This window comes from Chamaea fasciata, unplaced genomic scaffold (genome assembly GCF_029207755.1).
Source record: "Chamaea fasciata isolate MVZ Bird 193981 ecotype frontalis unplaced genomic scaffold, bChaFas1.0.hap1 SCAF_1, whole genome shotgun sequence".
Taxonomy (NCBI): Eukaryota; Metazoa; Chordata; class Aves; order Passeriformes; family Sylviidae; genus Chamaea; species Chamaea fasciata.
In genome coordinates, this window is record NW_027094086.1 from 53,592,407 (window position 1) to 53,612,709 (window position 20,303).

Below are 20,303 nucleotides of genomic sequence, written 5' to 3' on the forward strand. Positions count from 1 at the left end.
CTGATCTCCAGAATGTGTTCCACAGCATGCTGTGAAACTCAACTTGCATTGCCTTCTTTCTCTATGCAGTACTTGTTTTCTCTGTGTATGTTCTATTCAAATTATATTATCTTCTGAAGATAATTGTTTATTTTAGTTCCTCTAATTCTAAATGGTGCCTTCCACTTCCAAACATTCTGTGAAGAAGCTGTGTCCTAATATAGCTGCTGGATTATTTTTTACTTAATGGTGAATTGAATTAAATTGAGGGCCCATGTTGAAAGTATTGTACTTTAATAATAAAATTTTGAGAAATACTAAGAGTAGGCTATTATAATTACTCATGAAATTTTTTTTTACTGCTTTTACTTAATGTAGTCTTATTTTCAGATTTGAGAACTTTGTCAGACATACCACTGCAACTTTGGATGTTCTTCCTGTTAAAGGACCTCAGGGTACTTCTTTATCTGCAAAAACTAAGGATGTAGTTCAGAATCAGTCAGATGCCCAACAGACTTGGGTTGTAACCCCTGAGTATTTGACTTTGACATCTCCTTCTATTGGTAAGTATTTTTTGGAGTTAATGAAATAGCCACTTCAGTATTAAGATAACTGTACTGCATAAGATGTTTTTAAGTGTGGGTTGGCCATTAATCTTCATGCAGACTTGATTTGAGCACAGTTTTGGATAAATTATCAGAGGTAATGTGCTCTGTGTATACATATAGAATGCACTGCATGCCTGTGGAGATTTTAAGTAATGTGAAGGTGAAATTAGGGCAGAACATAGTTTCTTTTCATTGGTGCCTCTCTGTATCTTGGGCATTTTTGTGAATTTTTGTATGTGTTAGCTTTTTTGTGTGTGTTACAGGTGAAACAGCAGATGTTAAACGTGTACAAATTCTCAACAATTCCAATAGAATGTTGACATTTGAACTTTCATGGCCAGCTCACTGCCTTACTATAACCCCGCAACATGGAACTGTTGAACCAGAGTAGGTATATTTCCCTAAGTTCCTTTATGTGTGAAAGTACAGTGAGGTTTTGGAGGAATTTATTTTAGTTTTAAGTATGTAACTACTTTAGGAATTTTAGTTGGGTTTTAGGAATTTACTTCAGTTTGCTTGGACTGTACCCTGAAACTGTTTTAGTTCCAGGATCTAGACTTTTTGTCAACTAACATGCCAATCTAGCTTTTTTTGGGATCTTACCCTTTTACAGTTGTGTATAATGGGAATGTTCTTCTGTCATGTGTATAATTACTTTGATACCAGGAATCTTCTGTGCCTGGAAGTACTATTATTGTTGCACAATTTTTAAGGAGCTGAATGGCCAGTGAAGCTGAAGCTTTAAAAATCTCTTTTCACAGTAGTGGAGTTTTTTTTTTTAAATTTAGCTGTGCATTTAAAAACAAAGAACACCTCCTCCCTTCCTACCACCAAGAAACGACCTCCAAAATAACAGTTCTTATAGAAGGCTTCTCTTCTGGGGACTTAGTGTTTTCTTTGGCAAATGTGGTGATATTCCTCACAACTTAATTTTGGGATTTTTTTTTTTATTTTGAGAAAACTCGGTTTTGCCATTCAACCTTTGGCTTCTCAGTATCTGTAGGTGTGAAAATGATGACAAGCCAGTGTCAGCTTGCCCGTGCCTTAATTAGTGTTTTTTTGGAAAAGTAGTCATAATATCACTGTATATGTATATGACTTTCCACACAAGGCAGCAAAGGCTTCCACAATTTATGCTTGAAGGGTCTGCTCACCTCTCCCTTCTAAATTTCTGGTGTTTTTTTAAGTTTCAGAACAGCTTTAAGGCCATGTTATTAAACTATTCTCACCTTACAAAAAAAAGGTCTCCCACCAAAAAATAAGTTTTGCTTTCAGAATTGTATTTCAGTAGTTGCGTTAACTTTGAAGATGTTTGCCCAAACATACTTTCTCTTCAGTCCTGACTTGTTGATTGCATTTTAAACACTTAATTTCATATTCATGTAGATGTAAATTTCTGAGAAACTTTCATCACTGGTGAGAACAAAATAGAGTTCCACGGAATGGCTAAAATATCTGCCACTCATTGCGGATTAAATCAGTGCCAAGAAAAATAGTCTCAAAAAGCAGTAACAATGAATGACTTTCCGGTAGCTGTGAAAGTAAGGACATACTGAGTGTCTCATACCCTGAATTCAGGATTGTGCAGATGATTTCTTGAAAAGAGGGTATCGAAGGCCTTCTGCAAGCAATTTTCTTGCAGTGTAGAATTTTAAAATGTGTTCCCTGGAAAATCCTCACATTTTGGGTCCAAGTAAGCAGTTTGGATCAGGAACAGAGGTCTGCAAGTAGGAAGCAGACCCGTGGGAACAGCAGACTTAAGCACAGCAAGCTACACTTGCCCAGTTTTCTATTTTTCATGACCATCTCCTCACAGTGCCAAGGGCAGTCAACCTGTCAGAACAGAAGCCAGCCAGAATATTTTGTACTCTGCACTGTGACGGCTGGAGCCTGCACAATTCTTGAACTGAGTTAGGCCACGGAAAGAGGTGATCTGATTTCTCAGTGATGATGAAAGGAGATCCTGGCATCATGGCTATTAAAGTTTAATATATTGCATATCTGAATACCTTAAGTTTAACTATTTGTAGAGCATCTTCACTTATCTGCTATCTTAAAAGTGCATCCTTTTTTGAGTGAGCCAGTGTCAAATGTTGTAGGTAATGTTGTGATTCTGGTATGAAAATCATGCTGGTTAATTTTTTTTTTTTTTTTTTTTTTTTTTGTTAGGGGCAGTACACTAATTCTGGTGAGTCCTAATCCATCACTTGCCAGTAGGCCCACACTAATTCCTTGGACTGGCCTAATCTATATCCATTGTGATAATGGACTAAAGGTATGTGGTTTACTTGAGACATCAGATTACAACTTTTTATTTTACTTTGTCAGTTTGAACAAAGTTGCCAAAACCTTCTAGATTTGAGTCAGCAGCTCTGTTGAATTCCATTATTCTTTTTAATTTGTAAAGTTCTCATAAAGAAAAGTAGTTGAGGTGCCATTTTGTAAACTGAGATTTTTAGTTCATTCATCTCTGAAGAAATACTATGATGTGAACACTAACTGAATTTCCAACAAAATTACACCCACCAGTGCCTTATACATAATTTTCTAAAATGCTAAAAATATGTATGTAGTTGTGCACACATAAAAGTAGTCTGTATCATATTATAAAATAAAAAGTTAAAAGAGTTATTGGACAAGTCACCATAGCTCCTTTTGAAATCTCTTAAGGTAAACTTGTCCTTCTGGATGACAAATCTGTGAAAAGGAATATCTAGAACAGGTTCTTCCTCTTCATGGATTTTAATCCAAGACATTTTCCTGATTAGGTTGAGGCATAGAAATAAAATTTATGAAGCCAACAGTTTTTCTTTTTTCTGTGTAAGAGCAGAAGGACTCCTTGGTAATCTCTCCTAAACAAAGAGACTTTTAATCTTATTTTTACACTCGGTGTGTGTTTTGGGTTATTTGTAACAATGCATGGAGATAGAAATAGGCACTGAAAGGATCAAACTGTATCTGCTTTCCTTTTGCATGGAGGGAAGTGTGATGTATGATACAGAATTGGAAACTGCCTTCAAAAAACCCAAACCAGCAGGGAAGTTGTTGAGAAGGATTTGATGACTGCACATAGTTAACTATGCTATGTTCTACAATATGAGAAAAGGATTTAAGAATTCTACTAGGACGAGTGTAGGAAATGTATCAAAACCCATCAAATGAGAAGAAATCTGGTAGTTAATAGTGCTTTTGTCATTTATTTGCTACCTCTCCAAATCAGCAAAAAGTGTGCTAAGATTTTACTATCAGTAACTGAAAGTAATGCTAGTAAAATTAAAATGAATTAAAATTTCTAATTATGTAGAAAAAGCAAACACAAAACTCCTTCTGAATGAGGCAGCTCTGTTTCCATTATCTGCAACAGGGAATGTTTTAGGAATTGTCAGTTAAACTAGTTGAAATTATTATTCCTGTTGAATTAAAATCCCTAGATAGCAAATTCCAATGAAGTGTTCCTTTTCTCCTAAATTAAACTTGTCCTGGAATCTTTGAACTTCTGAGGTTGGAGAAGACCTGGTGATTTAATATATGAGAGCTTTCCTCTGTTGAAATGTAAAGCTGAACATAAGCTCTTGCAGCTCCAGGCAATAGAGCTAAATAATTTGACTTGTTAATATATCAACATTCACTGTTTAAAACTTTGCTTTTCTCCAAATTGTGCGAAAGTTTATTAAAGTGCTTATTCAAGAGGCTGTTGCACAGAGCGTGCCTGGATCAGACTTTCCACGTAGAAGATGTGATACAGTTATTCCACAGTCTGAAAATCCTACTGTTGATGTGATAAAAGCTCTCCCCAAGCTCCCTCTAACAGAAATGGAGATAAAGAACAAAACCATTGTTTTTCCTAAAACAAGACCTGGTCAAAACTCAGGTAAGAGGAATTAGTTATTAAATACAGCATTTGTAGTATCTTGTGTTCAGATGCTTTGTTTATTGAATTGCATGTTTGGGCACTTTTTTAGTTCTCCTTATGCAGTATACTCATACCTTTTTTTCCACAGGTAGGTTTGCTAACTGGCAAATCAGTTGCTGGGCTTTTAAGCCACTCTGATGAATGCAGTTACACTGTGCCTGGGAAAAGAGAGTGTTAAGAGGTTACTGTGTCTACTTGAAACTCTTTTGGCTCAGCACCTTTGCAGTAGATCCATTCTCATCTGCACTTATTGCCCATAAGATATTGCCCATCAGAGGCCAATCTGTCTGTGTTTAGCAGGGAAATAAATTCTCTTCCTAAGGACAAGAGGAGTATCAGCTATAAAGCTGCTGGCCTTGTCTTGGTGCATAGTGATCGAGATGGACAGTGTAGAGAATGGAGTCTGAAATGCTTGGTCTGTACTTTTCATTCCAGTAATGCTTAGAAGTCTCAAAGTAACTCTATGGAACTCTCATTCTGTTATCTAGACACCAGGTTTTCTTGCAGAACTGACTTTTTTAGGTAATGAAGGTTTTTTTAATGATCCATTGGCATGATTTTTTTTTTCAGCACACTTGAGGACTTTCAAGGTTTAATTTATCAATTGTATCTGGGGTTTTTTTGCTAAAATTATGAAAGGATTGTAATATAATACTTTGGTGTTTATAAATTTCCTATATAATGTATGTCTGCAGCTAAACTTTTAAGTGCTATTCTAGACTCCTGTTAAGTCTTGCCAAGAGACATGTATTTATGTGTACGCTGAGTAACAAAACAGGCTTTTTGATACAACTTTTATTTGGTCTCAGACTGGAATACTCAGTGTTTTCTCTCTGAATGATCAAATAAAGTCTTGGGAAGGAGTTGGATATCTTTTGGGGTTTTTTTGGTGGAGTCTAAATTTCTTGTGTATAAGCTTTTACAAATTTTATGACAGTGTGCTTTGTTGGAGTCTGCTCTTGAGATTTGTTATAATGAAAACTGTTTCCACTGAACTTGTTCATTGAGAAACATAGTTTCTGCTTAACTCTTTACGTCAGAGATACTGGAACAAAGATGTTTAGTATGCTCCTCTGATATTTCTGTTTTAGAGAGTTACCTGGAAATGGAGAACAAAGGGAATGACAGTCTGAAGTGGACTTTGTCATCTTTTGCACCACCCTATACTAAAGTGAGTGAATGCCTGCATTGGGAGTTTTATGGAAATCCCTGAGTTTTATTTTAACTTCTCTCTATCTGTTGTGCTCTCTCTCTCCCTGCTGCGTCTCAAGAAAGAATATATATTTGAGCATGACCTCAGCTACAAAGTTTTTTTTCCTGTGTCCATATCAGGGAAATGTTTCGCTCCTTTTTTTCATCCCTAATGTGCTTCCTGATTATGAATCACTCAGTGCTCTGTGGTACAGTTTCTGCTTCACATACTGCTTTACAGGGTTTGCTTGTGGTCATACGGTATCATCATCCAAACTGCATTAAGTAATCAAGCATAAATGAAAGATAGGTGTCTCTTTTTGGCTCCAGAATGCCAGACTTGTCTTGTTCCAGGTTTGTGCGGCTGAAATTGCACTGTATGTGGTATTTCTGTAGAAATTTGAGTTAGGTCAAGGATATTTTGATCACAGTCCTGTTGCCTGTGCCTAGCTGTTGATATTTGTAAATGCTTCCCTATTTTTTTGATAGTCTGAAATGCTGTGATGATTTTATGCTAGAATTATTATTATTATGAGCTATTACGGTAAAACAATGAAAAATGATTACGTAGCACTCTTACCACTACCCCATGGGACTGCGTGTGTCATGTTCCAGCCAGTGCACCACCTCTGAGCTGTAAGTCAGTAGTAGTTGTGGTGACTGAATTTAGTAGTTTCAGTTTTTATTAATTTGCTTTTAGGGAGTCAGTATCAATTCTTCGCTTAAAAGCAGCCTAATCGGGTGTATTTTCCTCAGTCTTCTGCAAGGGGTGTGTGTGTGTGGGTGTATTGTGTGGTTTCAGGATATTTTTTCCTTTCTCTTCTGAATCTGACTCATAAATTTATTTGCAGGATGTGGATGGGAGTGGTTCTGTTTATAGAGTTCCTTACCTCGCTTTCGTATTTTCCCGTGTTTCTGGTACTCTGGAAGTTCATGGACAAGAGAAGGTAACATTTATAAATATTTCAGGCATATTAGTGTATCTCAATTGTGAAATAAGATCTTAAATGGGAAATAAATTTTATTTGATAAAGATAAAATGTTGGCCTTTCAGTATTGGGAGTGTATCAGGTAGTCTGTATCAGCTTAATTTAGCAGAGTTGATTCTAAGAATTCATGCAATCAAAGTAGTTTGATTTCAAAGTCGTGGTGTGTTTGTGTTACTGTTTGGGGGTTTTTAAGGACAAATTATTTTAGAACAGAAGATTCTTTTAAATGTTTTGTAAAATTCCTGAAGAGGATGGCAAATATTTCTGGGTTCTTACAAAACCTGATTCCCTTCCTTGAAGCATTCTTGCTATACTTGTTCAAGAGCAGTTGTCTGTTCCTAAAGTTGGTTTCATTCGACTTGCAATTTTATCTGCTGGCCAGTAGAGGGATTCATAACCACAATTATAAAGCACATCCAAGGATAGACTAAATGGGCTTGTAAAGGTCTTTCCTCCCTTACCTTCTCTCACAATGCTACTCCAGTTTTATCTTTTCATCTTCATTAACACCCATCTTTTCATCGTTGTGGATAATTAGGGCATTATTTCCATAGAGATGCAATTTGTTATCTATTTACAAGAATAAGAATAAGAAATTTATTCCTGTATTCCTATAATATTGCAAGCCCTTATTTGAATTTAAACAATTGTATTTGCCTTAGCAATCCTAGTTCAGGCCTATTTGAATAACATTTACATCATTGGCATGCCAGGCTGTGGACTGGAGCTGATAAGGTACAGTGCTATCATGATTGGGTATTTTTTTTGCATTGGATATGATGTTAGGCTAATTAGATATAGTTGTAGTGGTCTATTCTAATCTGCTGCACTCTTTCTCTACTTCCCTCAACCTCAGTTCTGAAAACAGTGCAAGTTTATTCTTGGATTAACCTGATACAGCACTATATGGAGACAAGCCTTTGTTACATAGGTGACCTTTAGGGATGATCAAATTCATAACTTGCAAATTGGTTTAAGTTTCAGGCCTTCTAATAATTGCAGCACAGTGTGCTTGCAGATTTGGAGCTGGAGGAGTTGAGTTGTTCACAACTTAGTTGCCAGATGAAGGAAGGTTTTTTTCAGGTGCACAAATTTCCCTTCCTGGTTCCCTTTCTCTCCATTTTACTAACAGAAGTAATTGTGCCAGCACTTGCTGACTTCACTTAAAGCAGATTATGGGAATTCATATTTTGTTCAAAATTGCTTGCACAACATATTTCATCCAACTTTTTCCACTTGCAGGCAAAGGAGGACTAGCAAGTGGTGTAGTTTTCTGCAAGATCACCTGTGTGTGCCGTGTGTGTTCTGTAGTGTCTAAATATTGTGCTGGCTGAATCATAACTTTGTACAAGTAAAATTAGGAAGATTCTCAAGATTAGTAGTGTTCTGCAAAGTTTTTCTCCTTTTTTTTTTTTTTTTTTTTTTTTTTTAGATTGCTGTAATCTTTTCACCTAGAGAGGGAGGAGATTACTCCCAGTTCTGGGACCTCGAGTATTACTCAGTTGAAAATCCGAGTAGAAAGCGCAAATTAAAATTGCAGCTTTCCGGAAATGTGAGTATATAAAAGCTATCAACAGTGTCCTGAGCACAAATTCTTGATAACATCTTGATTTTACTCTACGCTACTCTTTCATATATACATTGCTATATTCTGGAAAAAAAAATTCAACTCTACTAGTATTTTTGCTGGACTAAATTGTATTTTTTTCTTAAGTTACAAAAACACCTTCTTCCTCTTCCTTATGTGATAATGCATATTCTTTTGCCATTTATGATAGAAAACTTTATTTAGCTCAGAGAGAGTAGAGACAAATTTACATTCTAGGGGAATTGTTTCTGTAGACAAAGATTTTTCTATCAGCTTTGTTTGGTTTTTTGTTTGTCAGTTTTATTTTTGTAAATAAAGAGTGAAGTAGCTGACCTTTGCTATAATACATAACTCAATGCAGTTAGTTGAGTTAAATATCTCTAATAAAACCTGCTTCAGTATTTTATCAGAGTAACGGTGTAGGTGGGGTTAATTGTGAAATTTGTACATGGGAGCATTTGTGTTTGAGCTCTCCTTGCTCCCCTCTTGTTTCTCAGCTCAAACTTTGTGTGGTAAGGCTTGGAAGAAGTGGGTTGGGAGTTGCAACTGGTTTTCTGTGCTTTCTCTCCTTGTCTTGCTTTTTATCCCATCTATACAAGAAGAATTTACAGAGGATTTATTACCATAAGGAAGAATTAATTCTAATGATTAGTTAAATAAGCTGAATGTGAAGAGCTTTGTATATTCAGAATGGCATCATTGCAATACATGCTTTGTTGTCCTCTTCAGAAGGTTTGGCCTGATTTTTCTAAGAAGTCCACACAAAGATTTGGGATGTTTCTTTAGACTACTAAGCATGCTTCAATAGTAGGAACCTTGCTTATCCTTCTTGCTGAGGTACCTTAAATTGGTTTCGTAGGTTCCTTGTTCTTTCCAAATTAGTAGTTGAAAGAGTATTTGTAAAAATTTGGCATGAGACTCCTGTATAATGTTTGGTTTTAGAGGGTTTTTTATCAAGCTTTCATCAAATTCTTTGGTGATGATTTTCCTGAAAATGAGGAAAACATCTAAATCATTTGTCTTTTTCAAGCTAGTTGGAATGTAGAGAAGATTAATTCTTTAACAGAACTCTAGAATTTTAAAGAACTCTTTTAAAACGTGACTAGTTGTCAGAGTTGTGTAAATCTTTGAGCGGCATAACTTGATATTAATGTTTTTGAACTACTTTGTCAGATTTGTTCTTGATTTTTTTCAAAGCTGTTAACAATTAGATCCTTGTAGCATCTCTGCACGTGGGAAAAAGGTTTGTAGAAAATACTTGAAATGCATGTCACAATCGTTTTCAGAAAGATTGGAAAAGAGAGTACTGTATTTATCAACTAGGTATACATCTATTCAGAAGAGGGATCAACACAGAACATTTAGAACATTTAGAATGTTGCAGCTTGTAGTTGAGAAGACAAGTGAATCATAATCTATTACCTTCTTGGGATCAAGAGTTTAGGCAGTGTTACTAAAACTTTGGAAAGGACTCAGAATCTGGTGGTTTTTCTGAGGCAGGGGGCTACAGCTGTGGTTAATGTGACTTTTGACAGAGTGAAGTGGGAAGAGTGACTGCCTGTCATTCAGAGTGACTGAGTGGTTTTTATTTATAGCACCACTTCAGAAGAAATGAAAAATTTGGAAGAGCTCAGGAAGGAACTAAAAGAACAACATCAAGTTAGGAAAATCAGTGGCACACACCACTTTAATCTTTTTCCTAACAAATTAATTAACACTAATTTTGATTATGCTTTACATGTGTTTGCAGTCCTCACCATTGGAAACTATATTCAGGAGTTCAGTTCATCATGTCTCCTAAACCAGGAGACAAAGAAAGGAGGGTTTCTCTCTGTGTTCTGCAACCCCAGCCTCTCTGTGCTGGTCATTCAAACTTAGCTTTTTCTTTTCCTGAGGAACATTTGTTCCTGCTGCTGGGGTCTGCTCCTGAGGGCTTTTTGAAGATCATTGAGCTGAGAATGAGTATTGTGCACAGGAGTCTTGGACTGGTATTTGGGTCTAACTATTGGTCCCTTCTGGGTGAACTCGCAAGCACCTGCTGCAAGGCTGAGGCAGCATCAAAGTCCTGACTCCTTTAGCATATAGAAAGTTGAAGACTTTTTAAAGAACCCCCTGCTATTTTTTGAAGATACTACAAATATTGAATGCATACCATTTTTTTTTAATTTACATGGTTTATGTACTTAAAAAAGCTAAGTAACGTACATAAGTAACATTAAATACATTTAAAAGTATCAGCAGCACAAAGCTTCATCATCTTCTGTATCTCAGAAGTGAGAGGAGGGAAAACCTTTTTAAACTCTGTGAGCAGAATAATTGCAGTTTTCAAGCTATACAAGTTCCTGTTTTCCTGAGGTGTCTTTGGAGCTGCAGCACTCAGTTGTAACCATTTGGAGTGTTAATGTACTGCTGTCGTTTCAAACAGCAGAAGTCTGTACAGGCTGTGGTAAAGCAGGCAGTATTTCAAGATGCCCTTACAAAGACTGGGGTAACTTCTGATCATTTTCTATAATGGACCTTATTCTTATGCAGTCAACTTGCCTTTTGATAAATTAGAATTTGAATGATAACAGAGGCATGACGCCCATTGTTTTTGACTATGTGGAAAAATAAAAACTCTTGGAACATGACATGTGCAAATCCCTTCTTGTCTTTATTGGGTTCTACTGGGGTTCATGGGTTATTTGCTACTGAAAAATATATTCTTAAAATTAAGATTCTTTTTTAAAATGGCTGCTGCTATTTCTGACAGACTGATTAGCAGCTCTTTCAATAGAAGAAATTAATGTCTAAAAGACAAGTTTGTCATAGCAGCTCTATTGAAGATGAATCTATTTTTTTCATCTTCCCTGCGTCAGGGAATCAACTGCTTGTCTAAAACGTCAGCACCGTTTCAAAAATTGACATAATGTTGTACAACCATGAGTGTAGGAGGTTCTTTTGATTCTTTAACTTTGTTTAAGATGTTGTGACCCAAGGGGACTCTAAAGAATATCTGGCAAGATTGATGAAACAACGCAGGATTTGAAATTGGTTATTTGTCCAATTATTCCCATTGGGTGCTTTGGTCTACTTGTGTTAGAATACCCTAAATGGGGGTCATGGTGGTGCTAAATATTTTGACCTAATTTCTGAATGCAGAAAATACCGTATAGTGTGTTACCTGCTTCTGTTTCTCTGGAGAGGCCTTTCTTTGAGAAGGATGTGTTATTCATGGTACAAAATTATTACAAAGCCTTTTGGTGTTTTGAGAATTCAGATTATAATGCTGATTTATGTCTTCTTTCTGAGCAGTTGTTTAGCCAACTTGGGTTGTTCTTGAGGCATATGGGCATAATATCTGCAGAGGAAGTGAGGGGTTTTTTTGGCTTTTAGTAAAATCTTAGTTGCTTGCAGCCTTTTTGAGATTCCACCTGCACTGCTAGTTTGTTGTGAACTGTCTTGTAATAAATAAGTATTCGTAAAGCACAGAAGCCTGTTGACGTAGTCCTCCTAAATAATTGTTTCCATCTCAATGATCCAGACTCATGTTCCTGAAAGGTTATTCTTTAAATAAAAAGTCTTGGATTGGGTAAGGGGAATGACTTACATTCCTGAATACCTAAGTACTTTTGAACTCAAGTTTACAGTCTTCTCTGGTTTTGCCAATAGAGTCCTACAGCAGAAAATGCAACACCAGTGAAATCTTCTCCAAGTGCCCTTACAAAAACTGAGCTTCCAGTTACACCAGGAAGGAAAGTTTACTCTGAAGAAAAACCAAAAAAAATAAGGTATGTATGGACAAAACCTGACAAGAGTGAGTGGGTAAAAGGGTGTGGGAGTAGAAACCAACCTCACAACCAAAACTTTTTTTTACTCTTGGGACATCTGTGTGGTGGAACAGGCTTCACAGAGAGTCTATGCAGTTTCTGCCCTCAAAAGTTTTTGGGATTTAACTGGACAGCTTGCTCTGACCTTACATCTGACCCTGACTGGAGCAACAGATTGAACTGGAGACCATCTGATTATCTTCTCACCTGTGTGATCCTATGATTCTATGTTTGATAAGCAGCTGTAAAAAACAGACTTCCCAAAACCTCTTACTGGCTTTGTATTGTTCAATCCTCCATGCTTTTTCTTTTCAACTGAGTTTCTAAGTTGTCTAACTATGATCGGCTGTGGTAAATGTGGTAAATGGTATTGGTGGTAGAATTTTGTGTATATTTTTTGTATATTTTCCTTTTGGACACTCCAGTTGACTATAAAATCAATTATGAGGAAACCACAGTACTGCATGTCTTAACCTTGCTGTTCAGTCTCAAGTTAATTGGCAGTTCTTTTACTATGGGGTGATGTAAATATGGCAGGAGAGTAAAATGTTTGGTTAAACCTGCAATCTTTGATACGACTCTAGGTCTCTGGTAAAGCATATGGGGAAAAATTCAGACTGTGAAAATGCATATAAGTAAATACTTGTATATTTATGCCACAGTGATGCTTTTGTTATTCTTTCTGGCTAAAATATCTTGCCTATAAAACCTAATATGAGAGAGTCGATGTTTTCTGGATCTTTCCCTTATTCCTGATTTATTCTCAGGAAATACACCTGTTACTTCAAGTATGCAATCAATATACACAGATCACACAGGTCAGAAATGTTAATATCTTCAATCCCTTTTTCAAATCAGACAAAAACAGGCCATTCAAGGAGTATATGCACCAGAAGATGTCTATGTTTTTCCTCTAACCAGAGTTGGGGAAACATGCACATTAAAGGTCCACTTGCGGAATAACTCCTGTATGACACACATGGTAAGGTTGACAGACTTCATCTTAAATAGATAATTGTAAGTCCTTTCAATTGCTCAGCTAAACTCTTATTTGCTCTTTTACTCTTGACAAAGATTGCAATAGTACATGTCTTAATTTGCTATTTCCGAAAGTCAGGATTTGAAGAATTTTGATGTGTAATTTTTTCTTTTCTTGTTTTGCCTGACTGAATAACTGAGTGCATTTGTAATATATTAATAGGAAAATATGGTAGTTTGGCAAAGTTTGCATAGGCTCTGATTTACAGATTTTAATTTTTTAAGTTCATTAAAATATTGAAATAAGATTTTTTCCTTACTGTTCACAAATGTGGGCATTCTTTATTTTTAAACCCTGGGTCTGTGTAAAGCTGTGTTTGTAAGTGGCCCGATTTATTTTATGCATGTCATAAATTGAATATGATGGGGTTAAATATAGTGCACTTTTAAGCATTTTGTATTAAATTACAGCTGAAATTTGTAAATCCCAGTGAGCCTTTCTACATCAAGCACTTGAAATACTCTCTAAGGTGAGTAATGCACATGCTAACATTCTCTCCTAACAAAAAAATTAACCCAAGTAATTCAGTAAGATAAAGATCATCTGTATATGTACATTGTATATATGTACATTTTAGCAATCTGGATGCTTTTGTTTATAGTTACTGGTTTGGGGGGGTTGTGAGGCTTTTTTTTTTTTTTTTTTTTCTTTCTTCCTCCCCTCTCTAATCTCTGTTCAAAGCAGAATGAGCCCACACAGTTATTTCTGCATCTGCCAATTTCTTCCCTCAAATTGTTTCTAACAGTGCTGCTGCTTTTAATGTTAAGCCTAATGCTTCATATAACCATTTGGCATGCTGTGCACAATCAAGTCATTCCTTCCATTTATACTTTCTGCACAACAGACCAAGCAAATTGCCTTCATCATGCTTCTAATTTGACAAACCTGCAGAGCTGCATCAAAGATTCTCTGCAAACACAAGGTTTGAGCAGCCACTTGAATTGTCTGGTCATACCAACTATTTCAGTATTTTGCTTGCATTAAAAAAAAAAAAAGTTAGTAATAGCAATCCCTGAAAATAAACCCAGTCATCTGTGGAGTTCATTACAACAAGTATGTGACAGTAGTATTAGTCATCTCTCCAAGAAGTACAGCATCTCACATGCTCATCTGCAACAGTGGGATTGTCAGGAAGCAAAAATGCAATTGTTTCTTTAGAAGTGATACAGCATACATTCTCAGTGTTTAAACAGGTTCCCATTTTAAACACAGGAAAGCTGAGGGTATAGAGAGCAGAAATTGTGAGCAAATCATAAATGGAGTTGGATATTCTGCCTCCTAATTGCTCCACATTTATCACAAGGACAGGGCTGTAGTGGTATTAACCAGAAGTATTCAAGGTATTCTTAAGGCTGCTTTGCAGTTCCAAGTGTTTAACTCCTCTTAGGCTTGTGTTAGTGCTTCAATTTAAATGTCATCTTTGGATTAAATGTTTCACATAAGATGGCACAGAAAGGTTTTTTTATGGGGGTAGTGACCAGGAGGAGATCTATCCAAATAAAGACAACTAGCTAGATCTGTCTGAGGCTGTGCATCAGCAAAGGACAGGATGACTTGATTTAGACATCCTTGACAAATAAGTAACTTCACTGAAAGACACTTTGATATTTCAAAAGCATTTTTGAGGAATGCTGTAAAAACTATTTGGTATATTTTCTGCAAGAGATTATAAACTCCTACTGCATTTATGTAAAGCAGACTTAGCAAGTTTAAAAGTCAGTCTGCTTTTTTTTTTTTTTTCTAGTAGCTTTGTGAGTTTTTTCTTTGGTTGTAAATACCAGCTTTTCTTATCTTTTAAAAAAATAATTTCTTTGAAGTCAACACAATGCTCTCCCATTTATGAGTATAAAGCACAGAAAGCTTTGCTTGACTTGGATAGGTGCTCTTTAAAAAGTGTTATAAGTGTTTTAAATGGCTTTTATTCAAGAATAGCATCAAGGAGGATATCAGTAAAGCCACTGGTAACTGTTTCCTTCTAAAAGAAGGAACTTAGGAAGTCATGTTCAAAACTAATTGGATGAGAGTACTCTGCCGGAACTCGGAATGTAAGTCTGTAAACAAGAGTGTAAGAGTAGAAAGTACCATCTACCTATATGTTTTTTGCCAAAAAAGTGTAATGTACTAAACATGGTCTATTGCATGCTCTAAGTTCTGAGGGCCAAATTTAAAAATAATCCTGTGTAATCAAGTTTTAAATCTAGATAAAGAAAGTGAAGCTTTGTATCTAATATCGAGTCTTGACCTGCAGGATTTGGTGTACTGGTTTTGCCACTTAGTCAGTTGGTTATGCCATCCCAAGTACCAGTGCACAGCACTGCGGTGGAATTCTGTCTGCAGTTTACACCCAAAAGAGTTCTATTTGTTGACAGACTAGAATTTTTTTTACTGGAAGGAGAATACTTTTAACGATATGACCCTTAAGTGATATAAACTTATGAATATAAATTTATGCATTTAAAAAATGGCAAATTTCTGTTTCTGGAAGTATTACCAGGTTGCTGTGCCTACTTAAAGCTTGAAAGCAAAAGTGTCCCGATTTTATTGCTTTCAGAACCTATCTGATAACAGGGTAGTATATGTTCTAGGTACTACTAAAAGGTCAAGCTGTTTGTTGAGTTGTTCTCTTTGCTAATTATTTTTGTTTCCAGTAGCCACCCTTCTGAGTGTCAGTGGTCACTGTTCATTGATGAACCATCTGGTTACTGTGGCTTAAACTGGGCTAACTGCCCATACTCTTCTTTTTCAGTTTACTGCAGTGTTGTGTTTTGAGGATTAGAGGATTAGTTTGTCTGTGAAGCAGTCTTCAGACATGCCTGACTTTTCAGAAATACCACTTGAAACAGGTGCAACAACCTGTAAAGGCCATACACTATTCAGAGACTAACTGAAGTGCAGGCATAGTGGAAAGTTTGAAATAAAAGGGGTTTTTTAAGAGAAAAAGAATTAACTGCAGCAGAATTTTACTTGTCCTGCAACTCTAGTTTCTGATTACTGTACTTGAGAAAAAATCTTGCAGGTTGCTTAATTTCTGAGAACAGTTATGTTCTAGAGTAGCCTAAAGAGCTGTTTTATCTGGAGTCTGAACCTTCCAGTCTTGTTAGCCGAGAAAATGAAAATAGCATCTTTCCCTTTGGGTTAGGAAGCAAGTGTGATGAGTCTTGGTTGTGAGAAATCAGCTGACTGCTACAATACAGACTACATAATGCCTGACTTACTCTGCTTTTAGGGAAGAAAAATAATGTGCTTTGCACCCACCAAATGGACACCTGAATTTAGAGATCAAGAGGAATTTAATTTAGCTGTCATTTGCTAAGAAACTGCTCTGTCTCGGTACCATTGAGGTCATATGGTACATATTCTGGAAGTTAATATTTGACAGCCAGATGTGGCCATCTTTTTAAAAAAGCAATACCTAACTTACTGTTAGATATGTTTTTGATATAGTGTAAGTTTCAGTATGGTTATATTATTCTTTTTAAATAAGTGTTATGTAATATATCAGGGAGCATACATATATTATTTTGGAGATGAAACAGACTTCTGCATCTCTTCTGGATTTCTACTGAATTTATTTTTACTTCGGTGAATTCTCAGGTAGCCTAGTTATATGCAGCTTCTCACACTCTATTCCTACTAAAATTTATATTTTCCAACATAATGCATGTTACAGATTAAATAGTCATACTGATGTCCTTCACTTTTGAAAATTGATTCTTTTCAAAATGAGCTGAGTAAATATCTTCAGCCTGTGTATCATAGATGGTTAAAAAGACAGACACTGCCACATTTGTTACACAACGCTTGGCAGTCGAGTATGAGACCTGAAACCTCTGATTTGGTTGTATTTCTTTGGTGCACTGTTGATTGTAGTTCCCTAAGGTACAATTACTTGATGAAAAAAAACCCAGTACCATCCCAGTCTTTATTCTAAATGTGTGTACACTTATTTGATTGACCTGGATGTTGTTAAAAAATAAAAATTGCTGGTGTGGTTACTTCAGCACTAAGGATGATACCTGCAAGTGAGAATTGTGTGTAGGGCAGGTATTATGATTTCTAATATAGGTAAGGGGTGGAGTAGAAGGGTAAAAGCACAGACTTTACCCTTACGATAGGTTGGATTAATCTAGAGAAAAGGAGTATGAAAAGATAGGAACACAGTGAGAAAAAGTAGGGGAAATAAGCACGTTCGAGAGGACTTTGGATAGTACTATACACTATTAAGGAAAGAAAATTGAAGGTATAGTAAAACCAAACAAAACTGTCTTTTCTTCTTCTACTAAGTGATGCTGTTCATAATTTCTTATTTCAGTATGTGCCTGTTACTGCTACCTGTTTCAGTGCTGGATATTTCTATTGGATGCCATGGAATCCAATAGACTACCACTCCAAAATGTCACTTACTGCTTGTCCAGCTTATCTTGTTAAATAATTCAGTCTAGGCTTTTGACAATTAACATAGACACACAATATTGGGTATGTTTTTATGTAATCCAAATAGAAGAGGAATTATGTTTAAATGGTGTAAAATTTCTAAAATGCTGTTTGAGGATGGACATGCTGATTTACAGTAATTCAGCAAAGTATTTCTTAATGTAGGAGCAATTAGAACTAATGGAAATTAGTACCTTCAAATGCATTGATTTCAACAAGGAGTTGGAAATTTTAGTGTACTTACGTGATGTTTGAAGGGAAGAAATGTAGTAATTCTGCTCTAAATAAAGTTTATGCACTGTCAATATTGCCAAGAGGCAGACCAAACTTATTAAGGTAAACTAGCAGCAATAAAGTATTGTATTACTTTGTGTAATCAGAAGGAAAAAATGACCTTGAAGATCAAAGTCCTTCAGAAGAAAAATAGATAATCAAATCTATAAAAATAAACCTGATGATTCAGTGCGCATCCAGTATACCATTTTGGTTAAAATCCGAACTAGACGAGAATGTCTGTCAGGTAGTATTTACTTGCTTATTAACAATGATTAATTGCCTTTTTAGAGCCTATCATTACATCACTGTGCCAGTCCAGTTCAAGCCAAAGGCAGAAGGAATGTTTGAAGGTGTCTTCGTTGTGTTGACAGCCAAATATTGCCCTATTAATATTCATCTATATGGTAAAGCTATTGCAAAAAAATAGAACAGTTTAACTGTTTGTAAGAATTTATAACAGTTCCTACCGTTTAAAATGTTCAAAGATTTGCTACTACATTTCCATACTAATGTCCTACTTTTTTGCCCTGTGATGCTGCTTTGATGAAAAGTCTTCTGTAAAATAAATTATGGTGCTTGTTTTACAAATCTGTTTTGATAGTAAAGACGTTGAGAAATAACATTGTATGTTTTAAAGTTACCATTTTTTAATTTATATTTCTGCACTTTTAAAGCAAATGGAAGTTTGTATTTTTGCATTTATTGGAAATAGCTGGATACTGATATATTTTATTTTAAGCATTGTAAATTCAGAAATAAAATGTATGTGTAAACAGTTGATTCTCCCTGATTTTTGTCTGTTTTAGGGCATTCTTTGCTGTAGATAAGGGATCAAGCTGCCTCCTCTTAGACAATGCTAAATTTGGGGGGAACTGTAAGGGAATAGGGGGAGGCATTGCCGTCCAGGAGCTGACCTGTTAATATCTCATTTCTGTGAGGTAATGCTGGGTTCTGACAATCAGTCCCTACCTTTTTACACAGTTCAGTGGCAGGCATAAGCATTGTTTTTAACTCAAGCAATGGAAATTTTAACGTGAGCAATAGTGCTTTCAGCCCTCCAGAATTATGCATCTTACCCAGTGTTCGTCTGTGAAAGTCCTACAAAGATGTTACTTTGAGAAATGACGTAAGCCTTGCCGCTTACTGGTTCAATTCCATTTCCTGTTTCTGCCACCAGGTGAATAACGATGGGAGGTAGAATGCCACCTATGCCTTTTTTGCATTTATTGGCCTGTTTGTGTGTTCACCTGTTCACATTTTTTAACCCTTTTGACATTGTTTCCACAGCTCCATGTGGTAGTCAGCTCTAAAAGGTCACTGTACATTCTTTTAACGAAATTTGGTTTTTTCTGTGATAAACTGGATTATTTCTGATTTGAGTACTCCCCAGTTCTTATATTGTAGGAGTCATTGAAGAACAGTTCCACCGTACCCTTACCCATTCTTACCATGCCATAGAATCACAGAATAGTTTGGTTGGAAGCGAACTTTGAAGGTTGTCTTGTCCACTACCTCTGCCGTGAACAGGACCACCCTTAACTAGACCAGGTTGTTCAGAGCCCAGTCCAATCTGACCTCTGAAATTTTGTTTCCATGGTTAGGATGTCTTCCACTGCTCTGGGCAACCTGTTGCCAGGGTGTAATTGGCTTTCTGGGCTGCAAGTGCACATTGTCAGCTCATGTGCAGCCTCTTTCTCACCAGCACCCCCAAGCTGTCCTTGGCAGGGCTGCTCTTGGTCTCTTCATTCCTATGAATGAGACTGGAGGTTGCCCTGACCCAGGTGCAGCCCCTTGCACTTGGTCTTGTAAAACCTCAAGGGACTCCCATGTGCCCACTTCTCGAGCTTGTCCAGGTTCCTCTGGATTGGTATCCCATCCTTCAGGTGTGTCAGCTGCACTGCTCAGCTTGGTGTCTCCAAACTTGCTGAGGGTGCGCTCGATCCTTTCTTCTGTATCATTAATGAAGATATTAAATAACACTGGTCCCAGTATGGATCTTTGAGGGACACCACTTGTCACTGGTGCCCATTGGGACTGAGCCATTGATCCCTACCCTCTGGATGTGACCATCCAACCAATTTCTTAGCCAGTTAACAGTCCACCCATCAAATCCATCTCTCTCCATTTTAGAGAGAAGGATATTGTGCAGGACTGTGTCAAATGGCTTTAAAGAGTCAAGATAATATTTGTAACCCTTCCCTTGTACACTGACGTAGTCACTCCATAGTAGAAGGCCGTAAGGTTGGTTACATAGGATTTCCCTTTGGTGAAGGGTGCTGCCTGTCTCAAGTGGCCTCCCTGTCCTCCATGTGTTTTAGCATGGCTTCTAGGAGGAGGTGTTCTATGATTATCCCAGGCACAGATGTAAGTCTGATGGGTCAGTAGTTCCTGGCTCCTCCTTTCTACTCTTTAAAAAAATGGGTGTAATGTTTCCCTGGGCCTTCACCATCATGACTTTACAAACATAATGTTGTTTG

The 20,303-nt window shown here is 36.6% G+C and overlaps 1 protein-coding gene across 1 annotated transcript in view; it reads left to right on the forward strand.

Annotated features, from left to right (window-relative positions):
* Positions 1-18,604, forward strand: part of CEP192 (centrosomal protein 192) — a 70,584-nt gene extending 51,980 nt beyond the window's left edge. Inside the window, exons 44-54 of the mRNA XM_066184791.1 lie at positions 370-542; positions 851-974; positions 2,757-2,862; positions 4,254-4,458; positions 5,592-5,671; positions 6,543-6,638; positions 8,113-8,232; positions 11,920-12,038; positions 12,936-13,059; positions 13,527-13,585; positions 18,115-18,604. Of these exons, the coding sequence (XP_066040888.1) occupies positions 370-542; positions 851-974; positions 2,757-2,862; positions 4,254-4,458; positions 5,592-5,671; positions 6,543-6,638; positions 8,113-8,232; positions 11,920-12,038; positions 12,936-13,059; positions 13,527-13,585; positions 18,115-18,253 (1,345 nt within the window). The 3' untranslated portion in view covers positions 18,254-18,604. The remainder of the gene's footprint in view (positions 1-369; positions 543-850; positions 975-2,756; positions 2,863-4,253; positions 4,459-5,591; positions 5,672-6,542; positions 6,639-8,112; positions 8,233-11,919; positions 12,039-12,935; positions 13,060-13,526; positions 13,586-18,114) is intronic.
* Positions 18,605-20,303: the final 1,699 nt, after the last annotated feature.